The 23,230-nt window shown below is 33.0% G+C and overlaps 1 protein-coding gene across 8 annotated transcripts; it reads left to right on the forward strand.

Annotated features, from left to right (window-relative positions):
• Positions 1-9,154: 9,154 nt before the first annotated feature.
• MEE44 (Nucleotidyltransferase family protein) lies at positions 9,155-22,539 on the forward strand. Of its 8 annotated transcripts, XM_085700610.1 has the most exons (19): positions 9,155-10,264; positions 11,717-12,262; positions 12,350-12,472; positions 12,559-14,490; positions 14,565-14,681; positions 14,961-15,143; positions 15,269-15,331; positions 15,904-15,975; positions 16,072-16,171; positions 16,265-16,335; positions 17,892-18,011; positions 18,588-18,647; positions 18,940-18,980; positions 19,093-19,170; positions 19,261-19,345; positions 20,151-20,317; positions 20,991-21,316; positions 21,420-21,563; positions 21,714-22,539. In XM_085700610.1, exons 1-16 carry the CDS (start codon positions 9,308-9,310, stop codon positions 20,274-20,276), a joined length of 4,674 nt encoding a protein of 1,557 aa, XP_085556736.1. In that variant the 5' UTR covers positions 9,155-9,307; the 3' UTR covers positions 20,277-20,317; positions 20,991-21,316; positions 21,420-21,563; positions 21,714-22,539. The 8 variants fall into 8 exon arrangements, with proteins under 8 accessions (XP_085556736.1, XP_085556732.1, XP_085556733.1 ...); XM_085700606.1 differs by having other exon boundaries at positions 16,072-16,335; XM_085700607.1 differs by having other exon boundaries at positions 16,072-16,335; positions 21,497-21,563.
• Positions 22,540-23,230: the final 691 nt, after the last annotated feature.

Consider the following 23,230-nt stretch of genomic DNA (forward strand, 5'->3'; position numbering starts at 1 on the left):
AATATACTACCAGTTTTATTCCACATGTCTGACTTCTTTTTCCATTCCATTTCTCCTCCGACAAACATAACACTCAGACAAACCAACACAAAATACGTTGATTCCTCTCTTCCTAATCCAAGAGTTTAATTACTCATGGTAATTGAATATATCATCAAATAGAAATTGAATTTAACATACACAAAGTGAAGAGAATTGACTTCAATCGTGTCTCCAAGCCTTAAATATGTCACTTCTAGTTGCTTTGATTGCACTTTTATGCCTATGAGATGTTAGGATTCATAATACTTCTTTTTGGGTGAAAAACAAAATATTTAGGTAAAATATCACTATCACACTCGTGGGACGCATGACTATACGCATGCTCTGTGTCCCTTAGACTGGATAAATTTCAACTTTTGACCTTTATTACGAGCGAGTTATATGATCCAAAGAGTTTCCATTGTCTTTGACTATGATTTCTAATGAAGCCATACCTTCTTTCAAAGTGGATCAAGTTGCCTTCCTCTAAACCTTGAAATTCTCATATGCCAAGGTAAGTCATATATTTTTTCATACTGTGTCACTTGTAATTTTTTCAAAATATCAGATTTGTCTTTTTATAATATAATATATAGAATGTCGATATAGATTTGTTGTTGTTACTTTATATTTTAAGATTTTATTTATATTTTGGAACCATTGAATGGTTGTTGTTTTTGTTAAAATTAATTATAATTTTGGTTATGCAATACAAAAGAAGTCTTATATTGGCATGCAACAAAGTAATAACATAAAAATAGATTGTAGATAATGATGATATAACCTTTTTTGATATATTGTTTGAAGTTGTGAACCAAGGTCAAAGATGTGATAATGGGCTATTCAAATTACACACCTTGAAAATGGATGAGACAAAATTGCAGGAAAAGTTACCGGGATGTAGAATTAAGGTAAAGACACATGTTTACTCTACAATGAAGAGATTACAATTAATTTTTTGAATATTGTAGGATGTGGTTAATCAACGTGGACTTGGTTGGAATGAGGAGAGAAAAACAGTTAAGGTGGAACATGATGAAGTGTGGAAGGATTATGTAAATATTAGTGCTTATTAATTTATTTTGTTGATAGTTTATTTGAGTTTCAATTATAGTTGGTGTTGCTTGCTATTTTTGCTTAATATTTGAGTCTATTTTTGTGTTTATTTAGATATGTTTTGATCCCACTTTTTTATAAGTTTGCTCATGCTTTTGGAAAAGATTGTGCCATTAATAAAAGAGTTTATATATAAAGAAGAGGAACATCAAAATAATGTCGAGGAGATTAAATTTAAATTTACCTAGTCACCATATCCTAATAAATCACAAATAAACATAAAATGTGATCATATGAAAATTCAACCAAATAAAAGAAATAGATGTGCAAATATACTTGCTCATAGTATAAACGAGTTAAGAGAGACTTTTAGAGGTAGGATTGATAAAAGCTTAAAAAGATTATGTGAAGATGCAAATCGTCATAGTTGGTATGACAATGTTCAATGATCGAAGAAATGTCATGAAAGAGTTTAAGAAAATGAATCTAACTGAACAATAACGTTTTGTTGGAGCAAGCAAAATATAATATGTGCTACATCGCTTGCACATATTTTGGGGTTATGATGATGTGACCGTCTTGCGATTGTCAAGTTATTAATTTATTATTTCTATTTTTGTAATTGACTTTATTTATCAAAATATAATATATTTTCTTGGTAATTTTTTTGGATGGTTTAATGAAACACCTAAAACATTAATTTTTTATGGATAATTTGTTACTACTTATTTACATGGAAATTTTAATTTGATACTATGTATTGCATAATTTATATTAAGGGTAATTTAGACAATTCAACATTTGCTTTTTATTTAAAAAAATTTAAAATAATATTAGTGTAATATTTCCATCTAAAGATAATTAGATTACAAAAACATTTTTGTCATTTAATTGGAAAAAAAAATCTTAAACTATGAAACCACAATGGTAACAACAAACTTGAAGAAATTTATATCCCGTTTGTTTTTACGAAATGTACCAAGGACCATGTTTCCCCTCTTTTTCAGCCCGGGAATCCTCCCTAAAATACTAAAACCTTCAATTTCAGCCTTGTCGAATTGCTCACAGGTTAAGTAACGTCTCATCAGAGCATATCTCTCATCAAGGATTTGTTGACAATCAAAATCAGAAAAGAGTTTTTCTAGACATTCCAAACATAGAGTGTCACTTCTGAACAACTCACTCGTTAATGTTATACTGGGCATTGAAGTTTTAAGTCTTTCTTGAAATTTTTTTACAACTTCTTCATGGAATGGACGAAATTCTACATCTAATTCCTTAGCTAGTGAAACACTACTTCCAAAGGAAAACACAGAATCAAGAGGATCAAGTAATGTAAATTTATCGAGGTGAGCTGACACTCGACTATGAATGCTACCAACTTCGCATGTTTTCAACTCTTCACACAAAGATGAAGATCCTGCAATGGAAGCTATACCACAAGAGGGCAACCTTTCCAAGCGAAACTATTCTATAAAAAAATAAAATCAATAGAAGCTCTTGAGATCCTTAAACTAATACTTCTTAAGGCAATTACAAAAACATATATTGGGTGTATAAAAAAATCAGTTGCATGATGTTTCTGTGCAAGAAAATAATTAAATCCAAGAGACCAAGAGTTGAATTTGAAGAAAAAATTACCACAACTCGTAAAATCTCCAACCCCTTGTTGATCTTCAAGCTTTTCTCTTCTAACCTTTTTCTTCTCTTCCTCTAGCTCTTTCACTCTACCTCTTTCTAAGATTGTGGAATGAATGCCCTAAAATCTATTTTCTCTTAAGACATGGGTTTATAAAGACTCACCACTAATGGGCCTAACCCTCCAAATGTTTAAATGAGTTCAAAGCTCTAACTAATCAACCCACAAGTTTCTACTCACTTATGGTAAAAATAACAAGTAAACACCGGCTCCTGACTAATTACCACAACCCACTAACAACTTAATAAAAATAATGGTTCCCGCTTAAAACACTAAAAATAATCTTCAAAATGATATTACCTTGAGATTCTCATATGCCAATGTAAGACATATATTTTTTCATATTGTGCCACTTGTAATTTTTTCAAAATAGCAGATTTGTCTTTTTATAATATAATATAATACAATATATAGAATGTCGATATAGATTTGTTGTTGTTACTTTATATTTTAAGATTTTATTTATATTTTGGAACCATTGAATGGTTGTTGTTTTTGTTAAAATTAATTATAATTTTGGTTATGCAATACAAAAGAAGTCTTATATTGGCATGCAACAAAGTAATAACATAAAAATAGATTGTAGATAATGATGATATAACCTTTTTTGATATATTGTTTGAAGTTGTGAACCAAGGTCAAAGATGTGATAATGGGCTATTCAAATTATACACCTTGAAAATGGATAAGACAAAATTGCAGAAAAAGTTACCGGGATGTAGAATTAAGGTAAAGACACATGTTTACATTACAATGAAGAGACTACAATTAATTTTTGGAATACTGTAGGATGTGGTTAATCAACGTGGACTTGGTTGGAATGAGGAGAGAAAAACAGTTAAGGTGGAACATGATGAAGTGTGGAAGGATTATGTAAATATTAGTATTAGTGCTTATTAATTTATTTTGTTGATAGTTTATTTGAGTTTCAATTATAGTTGGTGTTGATTGCAATTTTTCCTTAATATTTGAGTCTATTTTTGTGTTTATTTAGATATGTTTTGATCCCACTGTTTTATAAGTTTGCTCATGCTTTTGGAAAAGATTGTGCCATTAATAAAAGAGTTTATATATAAAGAAGAGGAACATCAATATAATGTCGAGGAGATTAAATTTAAATTTACCTAGTCACCATATCCTAATAAATCACAAACAAACATAAAATGTGATCATATGAAAATTCAACCAAATAAAAGAAATAGATGTGCAAATATACTTGCTCATAGTATAAACGAGTTAAGAGAGACTTTTAGAGGTATGATTGATAAAAGCTTAAAGAGATTATGTGAAGATGCAAATCGTCGTAGTTGGTATGACAATGTTCAATGACCGAAGAAATGTCATGAAAGAGTTTAAGAAAATGAGTCTAACTGAACAATAACGTTTTGTTGGAGCAAGCAAAATATAATATGTGCTACATCGCTTGCACATATTTTGGGGTTATGATGATGTGACCGTCTTGCGATTGTCAAGTTATTAATTTATTATTTCTATTTATGTAATTGACTTTATTTATCAAAATATAATATATTTTCTTGGTAATTTTTTTGGATGGTTTAATGAAACATCTAAAACATTAATTTTTTTATGGATAATTTGTTGCTACTTATTTGCATGGAAATTTTAATTTGATACTATGTATTGCATAATTTATATTAAGGGTAATTAAGACAATTCAACATTTGCTTTTTATTTAAAAAAATTTAAAATAATATTAGTGTAATATTTACATCTAAAGATAATTGGATTACAAAAACATTTTTGTCATTTAATTGGAAAAAAAAAATCTTAAACTCTGAAACCATAATGGTAACAACAAACTTGAAGAAATTTACATCCGTTATATTTTTACGAAATGTACCAAGGACCATGTTTCCCCTCTTTTTCAGCCCGAGAATCCTCACTTAAATACTAAAACCTTCAATTTCAGCCTTGTCGAATTGCTCACAGGTTAAGTAACATCTCATCAGAACGTATCTCTCATCAAGGATTTGTTGACAATCAAAATCTAAAAAGAGTTTTTCTAGACATTCCAAACATAGAGTGTAACTTCTGAACAGCTCAATCATTAATGTTATACTGGGCATTGAAGTTTTAAGTCTTTCTTGAAATTTTTTTACAGCTTCTTCAAGGAATGGACGAAATTCTACATCTAATTCCTTAGCTAGTGAAACACTACTTCCAAAGGAAAACACAGAATCAAGAGGATCAAGTAATGTAAATTTATCGAGGTGAGCTGACACTCGACTATGAATGCTACCAACTTCGCATGTTTTCAACTCTTCACACAAAGATGAAGATCCCACAATGGAAGCCATACCACAAGAGGGCAACCTTTCCAAGCGAATCTATTCCATAAAAAAATAAAATCAATAGAAGCTCTTGAGATCCTTAAACTAATACTTCTTAAGGCAATTAAAAAAACATATATTGGGTGTATAAAAAAAAATCAGTTGCAGGATGTTTCTATGCAAGAAAATAATTAAATCCAAGAGACCAAGAGTTGAATTTGAAGAAAAAATTACCACAACCCGTATAATCTCCAACCTCTTCTTCATCTTCAAGCTTTTCTCTTCTAACACTTTTCTTCTCTTCCTCTAGCTCTTTCACTCTACCTCTTTCTAAGATTGTGGAATGAATGCCCTAAACCCTATTTTCTCTCAAGACATGGGTTTATAAAGACTCACCACTAATGGGCCTAACCCTCCAAATGTTTAAATGAGTTCAAAGCTCTAACTTATCAATCCACAAGTTTCTACTCACTTATGGTAAAAATAACGAGTAAACACCGGCTCTTGACTAATTACCACAACCCACTAACAACTTAATAAAAATAATGGTTCCCGCTTAAAACACTAAAAATAATCTTCAAAATGATATTACCTTGAGATTCTCATATGGCAAGATAAGTCATATATTTTTTCATATTGTGCCACTTGTAATTTTTTCAAAATAGCAGATTTGTCTTTTTATAATATAATATATAGAATGTCGATATAGATTTGTTGTTGTTACTTTATATTTTAAGATTTTATTTATATTTTGAAACCATTGAATGGTTGTTGTTTTTGTTAAAATTAATTATAATTTTGGTTATGCAATACAAAAGAAGTCTTATATTGGCATGCAACAAAGTAATAACATAAAAATAGATTGTAGATAATGATGATATAACCTTTTTTGATATATTGTTTGAAGTTGTGAACCAAGGTCAAAGATGTGATAATGGGCTATTCAAATTACACCTTGAAAATGGATGAGACAAAATTGCAGGAAAAGTTATCGGGATGTAGAATTAAGGTAAAGACACATGTTTACTCTACAATGAAGAGACTACAATTAATTTTTGGAATACTGTAGGATGTGGTTAATCAAGGTGGACTTGGTTGGAATGAGGAGAGAAAAACAGTTAAGGTGGAACATGATGAAATGTGGAAGGATTATGTAAATATTAGTGCTTAATAATTTATTTTGTTGATAGTTTATTTGAGTTTCAATTATAGTTGGTGTTGCTTGCTATTTTTGCTTAATATTTGAGTCTATTTTTGTGTTTATTTAGATATGTTTTGATCCCACTTATTTATAATTTTGCTCATGCTTTTGGAAAAGATTGTGCCGTTAATAAAAGAGTTGCTCCCCTCGTGGATAATTTGAGTAGATATATAAAGAAGAGGAACATCAATATATTGTCGAGGAGATTAAGTTTAAATTTACCTAGTCACCATATCCTAATAAATCACAAACAAACATAAAATGTGATCATATGAAAATTCAACAAAATAAAAGAAATAGATGTGCAAATATACTTGCTCATAGTATAAACGAGTTAAGAGAGACTTTTAGAGGTAGGATTGATAAAAGCTTAAAAAGATTATGTGAAGATGCAAATCGTCGTAGTTGGTATGACAATGTTTAATGACCGAAGAAATGTCATGAAAGATTTTAAGAAAATGAATCTAACTGAACAATAACGTTTTGTTGGAGCAAGCAAAATATAATATGTGCTACATCGCTTGCACATATTTTGGGGTTATGATGATGTGACCGTCTTGCGATTGTCAAGTTATTAATTTATTATTTCTATTTATGTAATTGACTTTATTTATCAAAATATAATATATTTTCTTGGTAATTTTTTTGGATGGTTTAATGAAACATCTAAAACATTAATTTTTGTATGGATAATTTGTTGCTACTTATTTGCATGGAAATTTTAATTTGATACTATGTATTGCATAATTTATATTAAGGGTAATTTAGACAATTCAACATTTGCTTTTTATTTAAAAAATTTAAAATAATATTAGTGTAATATTTCCATCTAAAGATAATTGGATTACAAAAACATTTTTGTCATTTAATTGGAAAAAAAAATCTTAAACTATGTAATTTATCACAAGATTAATCTTGTCATTTACTCCCTTGTGTTTTATTATATATCACTTTAGAAAAAATATTTGTGTTTTATTATATATCACTTTATAATACCAATACATTATCAATGTATTTTGTTTTTTATCATACCCTTTTTATTTATTACTCTATATTCTTTCAATTCTTTTAATCCCTCTTTATCGTATCGTTAATGAGGGATAATTTTGTAAAATCACTCATAGTTTATCTTTTCAATACAAATTAACTACATTTCTTAATATGTGACAATGTCAAAACAACTTATAATAAAATTTGGAGGGAGTAATTATCCTACCACGTCATTATTAAGCATGTATAAAAAATTGAGTAAAATAAAATAATGTTATTTTATTTAGAGTGAAGACCTATTTTTTTTTTTTTGACAAAGAGTGAAGACCTATTTTAGTTCTTGTAAAAATGTATAGGGGTCAAGTTAATCATCAACAAATAAAAATATTCTATTTAGTCCCTTAGAAAATCAAATTGAGACAATTCAATCCCTAAATTAATTTTTATCATTTAACCTATGACTTTTATCATTAATTTGACTACGTGAAATTAACATTATTAGTTAAGTGCCATTGTGGAATTAATTTTTTTTAAAGGGACAAATTAGTCCCTCATTTAAAAAAAAAACAAACTCAATCAAAAAATTGAACGGTTTCACAATAAGAGAATGAATGATAGACTAAATTGGCGGATAGACTAAATTGTCTTAATTTAATTTTGTAAGAGAATACATATGATTTTTTTTGTCAAAGACTAATTTTGAACTTTGTACATTTTGTAAGAAACTAAAACGGGTCTTTACTCTCTTATTTATTATTATTATATGCCAGAAACACAAAATAACTTCTTATCATGTTTATATTATATATCACTCGTCAAACAAACCTTAAAAACCACGCTTGCAATGCAAGCCAACTCTGATCATTTCAATTCGAGGACTTTTAACAACACTCTCTTTCTAGCATTTTTTTTCTTCTAATACCCACTCTTTTATTGAATGAAATTAATGTGATCCCACACTTTGATGTTGAAAACCGAATCAACCAAATAGAAAAATCGCAAATCGAACCAACCCAAACCAAAAACCATAATTAGTTAAAATGTACTCAAACCATTTTTTACTCAACCACACAATTTGGTTCAATTTTCGAGTTTTATTTTACCAATCGACTTCGAGTTTTATTTTACCAATCGACTCAAACTGAACCAAACCACAACATAAGAAAACGATAAAATTTTAATCTTTTGCATTTCTTTCTCAAGAGCGTTGTTTTTGGTGCATAATTGTAATATGGTCTATGTTGATAGAAACATTATCAGAGGACAAATATATTGTAAAGTTAGAACAAATTTAAAACATTATTGTCCCCGTGAGGTTAACTCAGTTAGTAAGGACGATGCATAATATATGCAAGGTCCGGGGTTCGAATCTCAGACACCACCCAGAAAAAAAATTAAAACACTATTGAAATTGAAAATAAATTATAACACTGAAAATTGAAAATAAATTATAACACTGTTGAAAATTGAAAATAAATTATTTTTATCTTGATTTTAATGTTGAAACGAAAATTATATTGTGTCACAAAAAACTACAACAACCGAACCAAACCGCATTGGTTTAATTTAGTTTAGTTTTCATTTTAAAATTTAACAAATCGAACTACATATTTCTTTACTTTGCTGTTCAAATGATTTTTATTATTAAAATCAAACTAAACCAAACCACAAACATCTATAATTTCAACCAATAAACATAATAAATTTCCTAAAAAAAAACCAATAAAATAATAAATATAAAAAAAAGTGTTGAAAAGAAAGTATTGTTATTGTTGTTTTTTCATTTGATTCCATTTTTCTTTTTCTTACAATAGATTTTACTAGAAACAAAATTAATTAAATTAAATTAAATATCTTACAACAACATTGATATACCAGTTTCCTTGCACTTTTTCCATTCCTTTTCTTCTCCGACCAACCCCTCGAAAAACATAACACTCAGACAAACCAACATAAATTCCGCAGATTCCTCTCTTTACCATCATTTCATGATCCTTCTTCTTTCTTCTTGAAAATCTCAATTCTTGAACAAAACTCCAACCCTCTTTCATGGCAGACCGTAAACTCATAGACTCACTCACCTCCCATATCTCCCTCTACCATTCCCATTCCCCAAACCCTAACCCTAACCCTAACCCTAACCCTAGATCCTCCATCCTCAAATGGTTCTCTTCCCTCTCAATTCACCACCGTCTCTCATATCTCACAATCCTCGATCACAATTTCGTTCTCATCATTCTTCAAATGCTTAACAAACTTCAATCCAATCGTCACACTTCCTTCATCCTCCTCGCTGATCTTCCCTCCAAGGACCCACCTTTCCTCCCCACCTTCTGCTTCAAGAAATCTCAAGGTCTTTTATCTCGAATCGCCGATAAAGATGCCGCTGCTCAATTCATCTCCGAATCTGTACGCCTTTTTGATTCACGTGAAGGCGAAGATTCTTCTTCTTCGCCTTCGCACGCCACGTGTTCGATGAAATGTCTAGATGGCAAAAACAGCAAAAATTCGCAGTGTTTGAAGAGATATATAGACGGAAAAGATTCACGCTCCACATGTTCGATGAAATGTCTAGACGAAGAAAATTCGCGCGCTACGTGTTCGATGAAATGTCTAGACGCAATGACTTTTACGGAGAAGTTTGTGGAAAATGTGGATAGATTTGTGGAGGTGATGGATGAGATATCAGGGGGAGGGTTTCTTAGAGGGGAAGAAAGTGAGATAGGTGAGGATTGGGTGGAATTGAATTGGTTGAAAATGAAGGGGTATTACCGGATTGAGGCGTTTATTGCGAATAGGGTGGAGGTTTCGATGAGGTTGGGTTGGATGAATAGTTGTGGTGGGAAGAGGAGAGGGGTGAAGTTGAAGGAGAAGATGAATTTGGCTGGTGTTGCGGCGAATGTGTATTGGAGGAAGAAGGGGTGTGTTGATTGGTGGAGGAATTTGGATTCTGTGATGAGGAAGAAGGTGTTTGATACTATTCTTATGAAATCGGCTAAAGCTTTGGTATGGTTTCGATTTTTGGGAATTCTTTACAAATTTTCGATTTGTTAATGACACATTAGATTAGATAAGATTGGCATGTTTCCATTTTGGAAAAATGAAAAAAAATTAGTTTAGTAAATCACATTTAGTCATATGTGTTTAGAAGTGATTATGATTAAAGTCTCTAACGATTGTAATGAATGAATGTGTAAAACATCTTTACACAGTATATAGAAGTTAAATCCAAATGAAAATCATTAGAAGATGTTAATTTGAGAGTGGCATTGGTGGGATAAGTTAGAGGTAATTGATTTAGGATATTGATGAGATGATGCTTTATTGTAGTGTAAAAGTTATTGTCCACTAGAATAGCTTAATATGGTTGTATAGTCATCTTCTAGTATAGATTTTGTGCAACTTGTTATGTTTTGCTTATTTTATCGCTGGAACATATTAAGCTATGTGCACATGCAATCATAGTTTACTTGATTTACTATATCAGTATATTGTCAAAATTTGGATACCTGATATTAGTTGGAAAGGTGGTATGTGTGAAGCATCATTAGAAGTGGTATGCAGTTGTGCATTCTTTGCCGATTAAATCAGAAAGTAATTATGATTTTACCAGATTTTCTCAGTACTTAAATTGGAAATTTTGCATTGTTAAGGATAAGAATTTAATATAAAACCGACATATTTTGCGGTGAACTTCAATATTTGAACACATGGTGGTTCTGGGAAAGTAAGCACCTTTCGTTTCCCTTTGATTTAAGCTTAAATGATGGTCGAACAGTAGTGGAAGATACTGATCGTGTTTTGTTGGCAGCTATAATGTCAATTATGAAATATATTTAATTGTTACTTTTTGCTAAATGAAGTAGGATTTTTGAAGTGGGGTTCTTTATGGAGGTGAAAAACACCTAATTAATTATTATTTATACCTGTATTTTTCAAATAGGATATGTTTCATACCATGGCGACATATTGTGGTACCTTGATTTGGCTGATAACTTGATAGGACAAATGATAGATCCTGGGGTTATTGGATTGTGCATTGGTTTGTCTTTGTAGAATTTTATACCATTAAATAATTAGTAATATACATTTTATCCAAAATAATATGAATTTGTATTTTTTTAACAGTAATTAGAAAATATAGAAATATTATAACAGTGCATATCTGGAATAAAAAGGATATTAGGAGGGAGAGTACAATGTTGTAGAAAGCTCAGAAACTCCTATTTTTATTGTTTGTCAGAAAGTAAATGATTACAGATATTCCAAGCTCAATAAACTAATCTCTAAGTTGTGTAGTTGATGTTTCAAATCAGCTGCACATTGGGTAAAACTTGGTTCTGCACGTTTTTTTTATCAGCTTGTATATTCATATACACATTGTAATTTAGATTATTATATTTTTGAGGCCTGCTCTGCTCTGAGTACTAGACTGACTTTTGATCCATAAGTTTTCAGACATATGAGGTTTTGAAAATGGCAAGCAGTGCATCCAAGGATGAGGTTTGGCTATACAATAGGGGGGAGGGAGTTGATAAACTACTTGACTATAATTGTACTGCATCTTCTCAAAGGACCATCCGAGCATTTCGTGATGATACAGAATTTGGAAGAATTATTACACCAGTCAGCCTTCGGAAAAAGCCTGCAGCTTTATCCAGAGCTTTACATTCCTTATCTGTGCTTCAAGACATTAGCATACTGTTAACATCAAGCCTTAATAGTGAATATGATGTAGAAACTCTTTTCTTTAGTTCGTTGGGTTCTGTCTCTACAATATCTGATTGTATATTAAGAAAATTGAGAGGTTTTCTGATGGTTATTTCACTTGACTGTACAAAACATGAGCTATTAGAGGAGTTTGACAAACCCTCATCGGGTAAACCAAAGGAAAAACCTGGTCTTTCTAACCGTAAAAAGAAGGGACGAACCCGCAATACTAAAAAACAAAATCCTGCCCAAAAGTCATCTGTAAATGGTGTTTCACATGAAAATATTCATAAGGTAATATATAGTCTTTATTTAACAGATGGTTGGGACAATTTTATTACATAAATGCTAGCATTTACACTTCTAGTTATGATATTCCAGGACATTGATTGTATAGTGGACAATGAAAAGAAGACCGATATAGCAAAACCCAGGGAACTTCCTAATGTTCCTCTAGTGAAGGATATCTCTATGGAGGGCTCGTCATCAACTGTTAAAATTGTAGTAAGTCATTTATTTATTTTTATTTAATCTGGATCATGTTTCTTGCTAAAGATTTAATTGGTTTATAATAAGTCACTTCTCATCAGGATAATACTCGGGAACCGAATGTTGGCAAACCTCGAACCACTCCAAGAAAACGTAGAAAAGAGAAAAATAAAAATAAAAGCACCCCTGTTGACAGTGCAGTTGTAAATTCTTACAAGTCAATTACGCATGTTGCCTCTACCACTGCTATTTCTAAAGTTGAGGTGGCAATATGCGATAGTTCTTTCGATAGTTCTACTATTCAGAATGTAAAAAATGACGATTCAATTGGTAATGACATCCTTGCTTCAAATTCAAGCCTTTGTTGCTCTCTTAATAATGGACTTGCAAAGGAAAACAGCTCTACCAGGAGTGTTGAAGAAGAGAATGTTGGTGGTCTTGCTGAAAGTTGCAATAGTTCAGGTCCTCAGTGTTGTTTATTGTCAAATGAAAGAAAAAAATTGTCTTCTGAATTAGATACTTGTGATGTAGAATGTAAAGTCATAACACCGCCTGTACCTGCTTCGAAGAATGGTAGTTTATCTGGTAACAAAGATACCTGTTCTTTGAACACAACAAGTGCTGCCAAAGCTGATGTGAAGTCAACTATTAATGACAAACCAATTAGAGAGGTTAATGTAAAAGAATTTGGCATGTTGAAGGAGAGAGATAAATGTCTATTTGACAGCAGAAATTCTGCTTTCTCAAAATGCAGTCCATATGAATGGCCTGGTATACCTTCTATTTACTTCCCATCTTTTAACTCACATCTCCCTCCTGCAACAGACAGACTGCATCTGGATGTTGGGCGCAATTGGCATAATCACTTCTCCCACCCGTTTGTTCCCACATTACAGCAAGCAAGAAATACACCTGTTCCTATGAGTTTTGACTGGCCCCCAGTTTTTCGTGGGGGTGTGACCCCATCACCAAATTGTAATTATGACTCTAGTTTTATGTCTAGGCGGCAATGTAAATTTTCAAAAGGGCTGGCTGTTCACAGCATGCAGGTTGATGCAACAACTCATGATGATGAAAGGAGGTACTCTGGGGATACATTGGATTTACCTGACCAAATAAATACACAGTTCACAGATGAATTTGACAACCTCTATGTATCAGAGGAAGAGTATGACTTTCATGCTGTTTCTGGTATAGATTATAATCAATACTTTGGTGGCGGTGTAATGTACTGGAACCCTTCTGAAAATCCAGGAAAAGGTTTTTCTCGGCCTCCCTCTCTCAGCTCTGATGACAGTTTATGGGCTTTGCGTGAAGCTGACATGAATAGGACAGTGGATGATATGGTTGCTTTCTCTTCTTCATATAGTACAAATGGTTTAGCATCTCCAACAGCTGCAACATTTTGCTCTCCCTTTGATCCTGTAGGGACTGGGACCCAGACTGTTGGTTATGTAATGTCTGGTAATGATGTACCTGGGAAAGTGTTGCATTCTTCATCAGTTACAGATGCAGCAGTGGATGATGATGCTTCTTGTTCTTTGGTTAATAACTTACCTGGAGAAATTGAAGGGAAGGCTGGTGATTCGCATCCATATCCCATTCTAAGGCCAATAATAATTCCTAACTTGTCTAGGGAAAGGTCTATATGTGTTGATCATAAAAGCCCTTGTGTTCCTCCTACCAGGCGGGAGCAGCCTCGCATAAAGCGGCCACCATCACCCGTGGTGCTTTGTGTACCACGTGCACCACGCCCTCCTCCACCTTCCCCTGTGAGTGACTCCAGGAAACAAAGGGGTTTTCCAACTGTTAGGTCTGGTAGTTCCAGCCCAAGACACTGGGGAATGAGAGGCTGGTATCATGATGGAAGTAATTTAGAGGATGGTTGTTTAAGAATGGATGGTGCTGAAGTTGTGTGGCCTTCCTGGAGAGGTAAAAACATTGCAGTACAGCCACTGATCCAACCTTTACCTGCTGCCTTGCTGCAAGACCGCCTGATTGCAATGTCACAGATAGCACGTGACCAGGAACATGTAAGAAAGATTGTTGCTTAAGTCCTACTAGATACATATATGTTGGTGTTCATTGTGGGTGTTTAATTATACAGCCGGATGTCACCTTACCTCTGCAACCTCCCGAGTTACGGAGCTGTTCTGCAACAAGTGCATCTTTATCTTCCATGCACGGAATGCTCCATGATGAGATTGACTCTTTCTGTAAACAGGTATAGATAGAGTATATTTTGAGGGTGATGTTACTAACACACACTTGTACTTACAGTTGCATGCCTCTCGCAGTCTTTTGCAAGCCAGCTGAAAACCCTCTGTTATTGTAACTTACTCCTGAACGATCCCAACTTTGGACATTCGTTAATATCTTTATCCCTGTTTGAAATTATTCCTATTAGAATTATTATTGAATATGTAGAGGCCTTGTCTTTCTTAATATTGTCACCTGAAAACAAAGCATTCTAATATTACTTATAATTATGATGGAATCCAAGGTTGCGGCGGAAAACATGGCAAGGAAGCCTTACATTAATTGGGCTGTCAAGAGAGTTACCCGATCTCTGCAGGTTCTTTGGCCCAGATCCAGGACAAACATATTTGGTTCCAATGCCACTGGGATGGCTCTTCCAACAAGTGATGTTGACCTTGTGGTTTCTCTCCCACCAGTGAGGAACCTGGTAAAGTTTTTGTTTGGTCTCGTGTTTTTCGGTAGACCATCACCTGGTTGGATTAACCTTATTTTCTTTTAGCAAGAACAACAACCAAGCCTTATGTTTCTTTTAAATTTTAATGAAATGTTCAGGAACCTATTAAAGAAGCTGGAATATTGGAAGGTCGTAATGGTATTAAAGAAACATGTCTTCAGGTATTGACAATAAATAAATCAGTACCTACATTTTGTACTCCCCATATAGGACTTCTATAGAACTTGTGACTCCTACCATGAACATATATGAAGTGTACTGAATTAAAATAATCTGAGGCTTGCCGATTGATGGGATGGGAGATGGGTGCCTTTCTCCTTTGAAGTTAACAAATTGATTCTTGTTATTTGAAACAATATGAAATACAATATGGCGAGGTAAATGACATCAAAGATATTGATTTGATGTCAATTGTTGGTGGATCTGTATGCTTTGGTTAGAGCTGTTCTGAAAAATGAGACATGGTGATATGTTTTGCTTTGTCACTTAATCACCGTACATGGTGTATGCGTTATGGATCTTATTAATTGACTGTTTCAATTCTGTTCGAATGAGGATTTGATTTGATTGACATTTTTAAAAGTAATTTTTTGTTTTGTTGTAATTTATTCCCATTTTGCAATACTTTGTGAACATGTGATTCGAAGATGTAATGATTTTTACAACAATAATCACAAGAACAAGAAATCTTTAAATATGTCAGACAATTGACACTACTGTGTTTATGTGCCAGCATGCAGCTAGGTATCTTGCCAATCAGGAATGGGTAAAAAATGATTCTCTGAAAACAGTGGAAAATACTGCTGTAATACCTCTTCTCTTGGCTGTTAATTGTCATTTCAAGTCATGTAGTCTACACCACTCATTCCTAGTAATAACATCTGTATCCTTCTTGTATTAGATACCTATTATTATGCTCGTGGTGGAAGTACCCCAAGATGTTATCACTTCATCAGCTCCTACGTTACATTCATTAAAAGAAGAGTCACATTGTACAACTGGTGAACATGTTAATGACAGTCATTCTGATATTATTCAGTTAGAAGATTCAGCATTGTTGAAAAGGTCTCAAACTAATGTTTATGCTTTGAAAGATTCCAATTCTGTTCGCGTTGACATCAGCTTCAAGTCCCCATCACATACAGGACTCCAAACTACAGGAATGGTAATATCTTGTGACTAGGGCTTTCAATTTTATATATTTTCTTGGGTCATCGTTCTTGTTAATATATATTTTCTGTTGTAACAATGTTTCCATCTTTTAGTCAAAAGGACATGCGTACATACATATACATACATACCGATATAACCTATACATGTGTTGGCCCAAACAAGCACAGCTTATAGAAGCTGTGGGAATACAAAAGTTAGTATATTTCCTGGAATCTAGGAAGACTTTCAGTTATAAAAGAGAGGGAAGCCTAGAGAGTGAGACATCCTATGGTGTTCTATCATTTTTTGTGGATCCCCCACTACTCTAAGGGTTTGAACCGAAGCCTCTCCCATCACCAACCCCCACTTTTTATGAAAGGCCTTATTCCACTCCTCCATTTGTTGCCTACTTTCAATTTCTGTTCATGGTTTGTTACTGTCTGCTAGAATATTATGGCGTCGTTTGATCCACTTAGTGGGATAAGGCTTGGTTGTTGTATGTTCTTTTTGTGTGTGTGTGGTGTTGTGTAATTTAAACTCTACCGCTCTCTGTTTTTGCATTCTTTTACATCCTCTGTTTTACTTGAAGCATTCTTCTATTATGTTTTTTCTATTCTTTTTTCTTTCTTATATATGTTGTGTAGTTTGTACTTGGTAGCCCTGTCGTATTGATTTAACATTATGCCGTCGTTTGATCCACTTAGTGGGATAAGGCTTGGTTGTTACTTTCAATTTGTTGCCTACTTTCAATTTCTGTTCATGGTTTGTTACTGTCTGCTAGAATATTATGGCGTCGTTTGATCCACTTAGTGGGATAAGGCTTGGTTGTTGTTGTTGTTGTATGTTCTTTTTGTGTGTGTGTGGTGTTGTGTAATTTAAACTCTACCGCTCTCTGTTTTTGCATTCTTTTACATCCTCTGTTTTACTTGAAGCATTCTTCTATTATGTATTTTCTATTCTTTTTTCTTTCTTATATATGTTGTGTAGTTTGTACTTGGTAGCCCTGTCGTATTGATTTAACATTATGCCTTCAATTATTTTCTTTAATTTTTGAGCATTTATATGCAGGTATTAAGTTACTCGAGTTGTGTACATAAGCTTCAGTTGACATATCAATTATCAAAAATATATTTTATGATTTGTGTATTTAACAATTTTAAGCCCTATCCTTTTGACTTATCAACTATGCCTGAAATTTTGGGTTTTTTTTATATTTTTTTTGTATTTTTTTAACATTTATGTGTGTAACATAATATAAATATAAATTACTTGTAGTTTATAAGTAAAATCCGGTTATTGGTATTGAAGTCATCCTGGTATCTGCTGTATGCTTTTGGGATAGAAGGCTCCTCATTTCTATTCGGGATCGACAACTATGATGATTGCTCTCTGCTTGGGTGGAGATTAAACCAATCTCCACCCTTCAGCTAAAGTGACACTTGACTATGTTCTAGTTGAATTTTCTGTTCTCCAACCTATTTGCTATTATGATAAATATTGAGTTTGGAAGTATCACTGGCTTTTCAATTTTATTGCTTGGCAATTAAAATATGATTCTGCTTCCTGTAGGTTAAGGAGTTGACTGAACAATTTCCTGCTGCTACTCCTCTTGCTTTGGTGCTAAAACAGTTTTTAGCAGACCGGAGCCTTGACCAGTCCTACTCTGGTGGATTAAGTTCCTACTGTTTGGTATGCATTTTTTCCTACACATATAATTTTCGTTTCTTAATGAATTATCGAGATCTCCTTTGTGTTGGACTAACAAATTGCTGCAGCTTCTCAGATAGTCTATACTTTATAATATGATGTCATTCATTGCTACTTGATGAGTAACTAATTTCTACACTAGTAATGGTTTTATTTTCTCAATAGAACATGGTTACCAACAATCTGTGATTATAATTTATTCATATGATCCAACTGCAAATTTACGGATAATTGTTTCATACTATGTAGTTTGTAGTCTAGTGACGGTCAGGTGAAAAAAAAGGAAAAAAATAATCTGTCATCAGTTTCTTTTGCAATCTGTGATTTGTGTGTTTGTCATCCTTATTGCAATGCACTTCATCATCAATTGCTTTTGTCATCAGTTGTAATAAATTTTCTTTTCTGTCTGCCACTGTTTCTGGAAAAATATTCTTTAAGGATTTAAGGAGGCTGCCTTATCAATTTTTTGTCGTATTTTCTTGAACTCTAGACTTTCTCACTCGAGAAAAGGGTAGTAAATATCTTCTAAACTTGTTTTTTGTTTTACTTTGTATGCAGGTATTATTAATTATACGTTTTCTTCAGCACGAGCACCATCTTGGCCGGCCAATCAACCAAGTAAACATCTAGCTTTTCATTTATTCCACTCTATATCAGTTGATAGCCACCCAGGATTAATAATATTTTCCATTATTGTATTTTTTGCGCTTAAATCAAAGGTTTAAATTCAATTAACCAAGTAATAAGGAACAAAAATCCAGACTTTGCTATTGTTTCAGTCAATGATGATTCAGCAAAAAAATATTACCTTAGTTGGGTTGTGGGGTGTTGTTGTTCTTACTTTCTCTGTTCCTTTTTACTTATAGATACACTACTGCCACTAAATAAATCCTCTTCCATTTTCTTGCAGAATTATGGAAGTCTTCTGGTGGATTTTCTTTACTTTTTTGGGTGAGAGAACTGATTAGAAATCTATAATTTCTTATTGCTGTCTGTGTGAAGTGGACATTTCGTAATCATGAAAGGTTTTTGGTTAGAAATAACAACAATTATTTTCTTTTAGGAACGTGTTTGATCCCCGTCACATGCGGATATCGGTTCAGGGAAGTGGACTTTATATAAAGAGAGAAAGAGGTTGTAGGTAATAGATAAACCAAAGATTCTATGTACACCTTGTGACATCCTTATAATTACCTTTTCTCCAACTAATTGAAAACTGCTTTGTTTGCAGCATTGATCCAATTCACATAGATGATCCTCTTTTTCCAACAAATAATGTGGGAAGGAATTGTTTCAGAATACATCAATGTATTAAGGTAATAATGCATACATTATTTACAAATTTTCCTTTGCCAAGTCTCAGTGACAGAATCATGTGATTTAAATTATCCTCTGGCAGTTATGCTAATCTGTCTTGTGCTTGCTGCTGAGAATGATAATGCTTAGGTGATTGTGGTATTAATACTTTCTTGAGTTAACTGATGAAATTTTCCATTAGAGTATCTAAAATGCTTGAGTGACAATTGTAGTTCCAACCCTGGTTAGAACAGCAAACTTGAATACCTGATTCATGCGTAACTATGAATTCCAGCAATATAAAATAGCCTTTTGATTGACCAAGTGGTATGTATCGGTTTATTTTGTTGAAGAGTCTGTTTAAGTAATTTTTGAAAATTGTAGCAAATATAAAGGTCTTGTTCAAGTGTGATAATTAATGTGTACTACAACATAATTGATAGTAAGTGATTAAGTTGGGGAGTTATTAACTTCATTTTATTCATATAAAAGCTGATGATTTAAGTGCCAATCTTAAAAGTTTACCTTCAATAGTAAAAATTATAATACTTATTTACCGATTACTGAACTATTTTATCTTATATGTTCTTTTGAGGATTCTCGTGCTAAATATTTTTCGTATGTCTTGGATGTTAAAATGGTAATTTGGTAACAAACGTTAGCGTAAAGCAAGGTTCTTGGGATTACTTATACTTGTACAGTTGTATAACTTGTATTGATGGCCAACTCATCTTCTTCCTGGACATTATTTATCTTAAAAGTTATGCCTTAATGAATTTGTCTTTACTGGTAGTGTAACTCATAAATTATGACATTGTAATGCAGGCATTTTCAGAAGCTTATACGGTTCTTGAAAATGAACTGACGTTCTTAAGTGGCGATGGTGAGTCAAGCTCAAGACCATCTTACAGATTGCTTCCGAAAATCATCCCAAGTCTTGATGTATCATAAAGATTCTTGTTACATGAAGACTGAAAAGTTTTGTTTGAAAGGTAAAATTCATGTTACCAATAACTGGTGACAACTATCATGATGTTCCGACTTTGAACAACTTTGTTATATCAGAATAGAAATAACTGGACTGGAGGGGCGTGATAGCCTGTCACTTTTTATTTGAAATTGAGGATACTGAATTTTTGTTGAGGATCTTGATCTTGCCCAATGTTAGAAAACCTAGACCGGTCATTGACTGGTCAAGACATTTGATCAATGGGCACTGATTAAAATATAGTGAGTCATTGGTTGAATTGCCCAATGTTATAAAACCTAGACCGGACATTGGCTTGTCAAGACATTTGATCAATGGGCACTGATTAAATTTTAGTGAGTCATTGGTTGAATCCAGTAAACCAAAATTTATATTAAAATAAAAATATAATATATGCATTTGTCAAATAGTCATGTGTGTGTGTGGATAAATATTATAGGTACACTTATATTGGTGATTTGCTATGGCATAGTAGTGCAGTGTAGACTTATTTAGTGGTTTGGGCCTGGGGTCAAACCTCGTTAACTGAATTTGGTGGTTTTACAAACTTGTGTAGATATGCAAATATATATTGGTCTACCATTTGAGTCTCTAGCTTGCAAGCTAAATATTTACTATTTACACACTTATATATGCAACTTAGTTTAAATAATTATATTCAATTTTCTGTTGGGCAGGTTTTTGGGTTTGTGCGAAGTTATGCATGCCAAAATATTGGTCTGCTCTAGTGATTCAGAGTATACATAGAATGATGGAAACTGAATCATTAACTGAAGGCTTGCATTCCAAATGCTGGTTCAGAAGTTGAACAATTCAAATATTTCTATGTTGACCTCCAAGCGCTGCATATGCCTATGGTGTTATCTTGCATTTGATCACAAGTTTTTTCACTGTACTTGAGGCCAAGAACTAGCTTAGGACTTGTATCATTCTGGTATATGGTGGATCATCTTGGTGGTTTAAACTAATTACTTCTCGATCACTGGTTCCCTGCCCTTTGTCGGTGAGCTCTTTAATGCCTAATGAATTACATCAGTGGAGTTGTTTAGAACATAAGATATGTTGCTAATGCCAACCAAATAATTGCACACTTCTTGTTTTGGCAGTTGGAAGCAATTGTGTCATTCACTTCTATTTTATTTTTTTTATCGAGTTTTTTTTTTTTTTAACATTTTCTTCTCAGTTGATGAGAAGAGGCAAAGATTACCCAAGGGAGTTTTCTTGGGACAAATAAATGCTATGTCTGGCAGGTGTTTCTCTGTCCCTTGAACTACATGTGCCCATTTATTCTTGTTCAATCTCCATTGATTGTAATTTAATAATTTTTGTTTACCGATGTAAACAGCCAAAATGAAATCTGCTTCCAACATCTAAGATCTCTCATATTTATATAATTTCAGGATTTGAAGAATGGCAGGCTGAAGGAAATTTCTGATAAGCACTGCCACTAGTGAAATTCTCCCTTAAAAGTTAGCAGACAAGGGCAATGAATCAAGCCACAAGAGTGTATGTTTGGATGATGGTGAGTTTGGTAAAATCATAGTGGCGTTGTGATTTTGTTGAAGCTCCAAAGTCTAGCTTTTGCCAAAATTGCAGTGGCTCACTGTGATTCTGCCAATCCCAGACTACACGAAGTACTCTCCATCGAGCATCCCATACTACTTGATGTGGGACTTAGAACCCCCTTTAATACCCAAATTCCCATAATCGTACTATCTCTGAGAGCCAAAGTTTCATGGCTGCACTCTACAACGCCTTACTCGACCTTTTTCAAGTTAACCCTTCTGTAGGTAGCCCTTTTTGAGATATCGATAATCAGCTCTGATACCATAAGCACTTGACATTCCTTCCCTTAAAAGCTAACTGTCAAGGAAAAAGAATCAAACAGCTTAAGTGTACTCTATCAAGTGCCCTGTACTACAGAATGCTGGACTTAGGCACCCCATAAAACTGAAGCCTCAATCATCTTGCAAGTTAGTCTCTAAATATTTTATCTTCCTTTTTGTAATTATTTTCACATCAAAATAAGCTTTGGACACATTAGTAAAAAACTGTTGTCAATTTTGTTTTGTAACTTAACTGAATTTGGCTATTGCTAAGGCTTAATTCATTGTGAATTAAGATTGTGCCATCTTTGAACTGATTGAAGAGGGGATCTCATTGTTGTCTGAAACTTATTTATGAAAATTGTATGACTGCGCTTCTTCTTTTGGTTGGTATTTGAAATTTTGTGGCCGAGCTTTGGTGCATATTTGAGGTCACTGAAAACCAGGGGATTGCAGGATCTTTGTGATCCTCTGTAAACTTCAAATATGGGGGTAAGCTTTTTGCACTGAATCTCCCTTTCTTTTATTTGATACTTGTGCTGAAAATAGTATGTCATATATTTAGGGTGTTGTTGATTTTTTTCATTTTCAGTCTATATTTTAGTAATGACTACGAAAAAAATCTTTTTATAATAATAATAACAACAATTATTATTATTACATGGTAGCAGAAAACAGAAAACAAATCAAACACACCCTTAAATTTAATCATGATGTGTGTGGTTTGTTATACGTGGTCTGTTATATATTTTTCTTAACGACTTCTATACTTGATCTTTATACATGGTAGCAAGATGTACACCTTAATGTTTTGGGTCTATTGTTGATTCTTGGTGCTTGTTGATCCACCTTAGTTAAATGAATATATTTTTTGTATTGGTGTTGGGTCTTGCAAGAGGAAAAATATTGAATTATAGTTAACCTGTAAATAGGATGCTAGGTTCAGTAGAGATACTATATTATTGCCCCTGGCTCAAGGTACTGTATAACAACGTGAGGAAGTTTATTTCAGGTTTACTGCTTTCGGTAGAAACGTGAAAGCAAAATATATAACAAGTTGGTTGGAATTGATCTCTAGAGGAATTATGCCA

Source organism: Medicago sativa, chromosome 4, assembly GCF_051527215.1.
Source record: "Medicago sativa cultivar Bolivia chromosome 4, Bolivia_mono, whole genome shotgun sequence".
In the NCBI taxonomy this organism is placed as follows: domain Eukaryota; kingdom Viridiplantae; phylum Streptophyta; class Magnoliopsida; order Fabales; family Fabaceae; genus Medicago; species Medicago sativa.

Excerpts from the sequence above, each read along its gene's own strand:
- MEE44 (XM_085700604.1), top strand. The coding sequence starts at position 9,308 with ATGGCAGACCGTAAACTCATAGACTCACTCACCTCCCATATCTCCCTC. Across the intron at positions 12,473-12,558 it reads CATCAACTGTTAAAATTGTA|GATAATACTCGGGAACCGAA; the intron begins GTAAGTCATTTA and ends ACTTCTCATCAG. Across the intron at positions 19,346-20,150 it reads GAATACATCAATGTATTAAG|GCATTTTCAGAAGCTTATAC; the intron begins GTAATAATGCAT and ends ATTGTAATGCAG.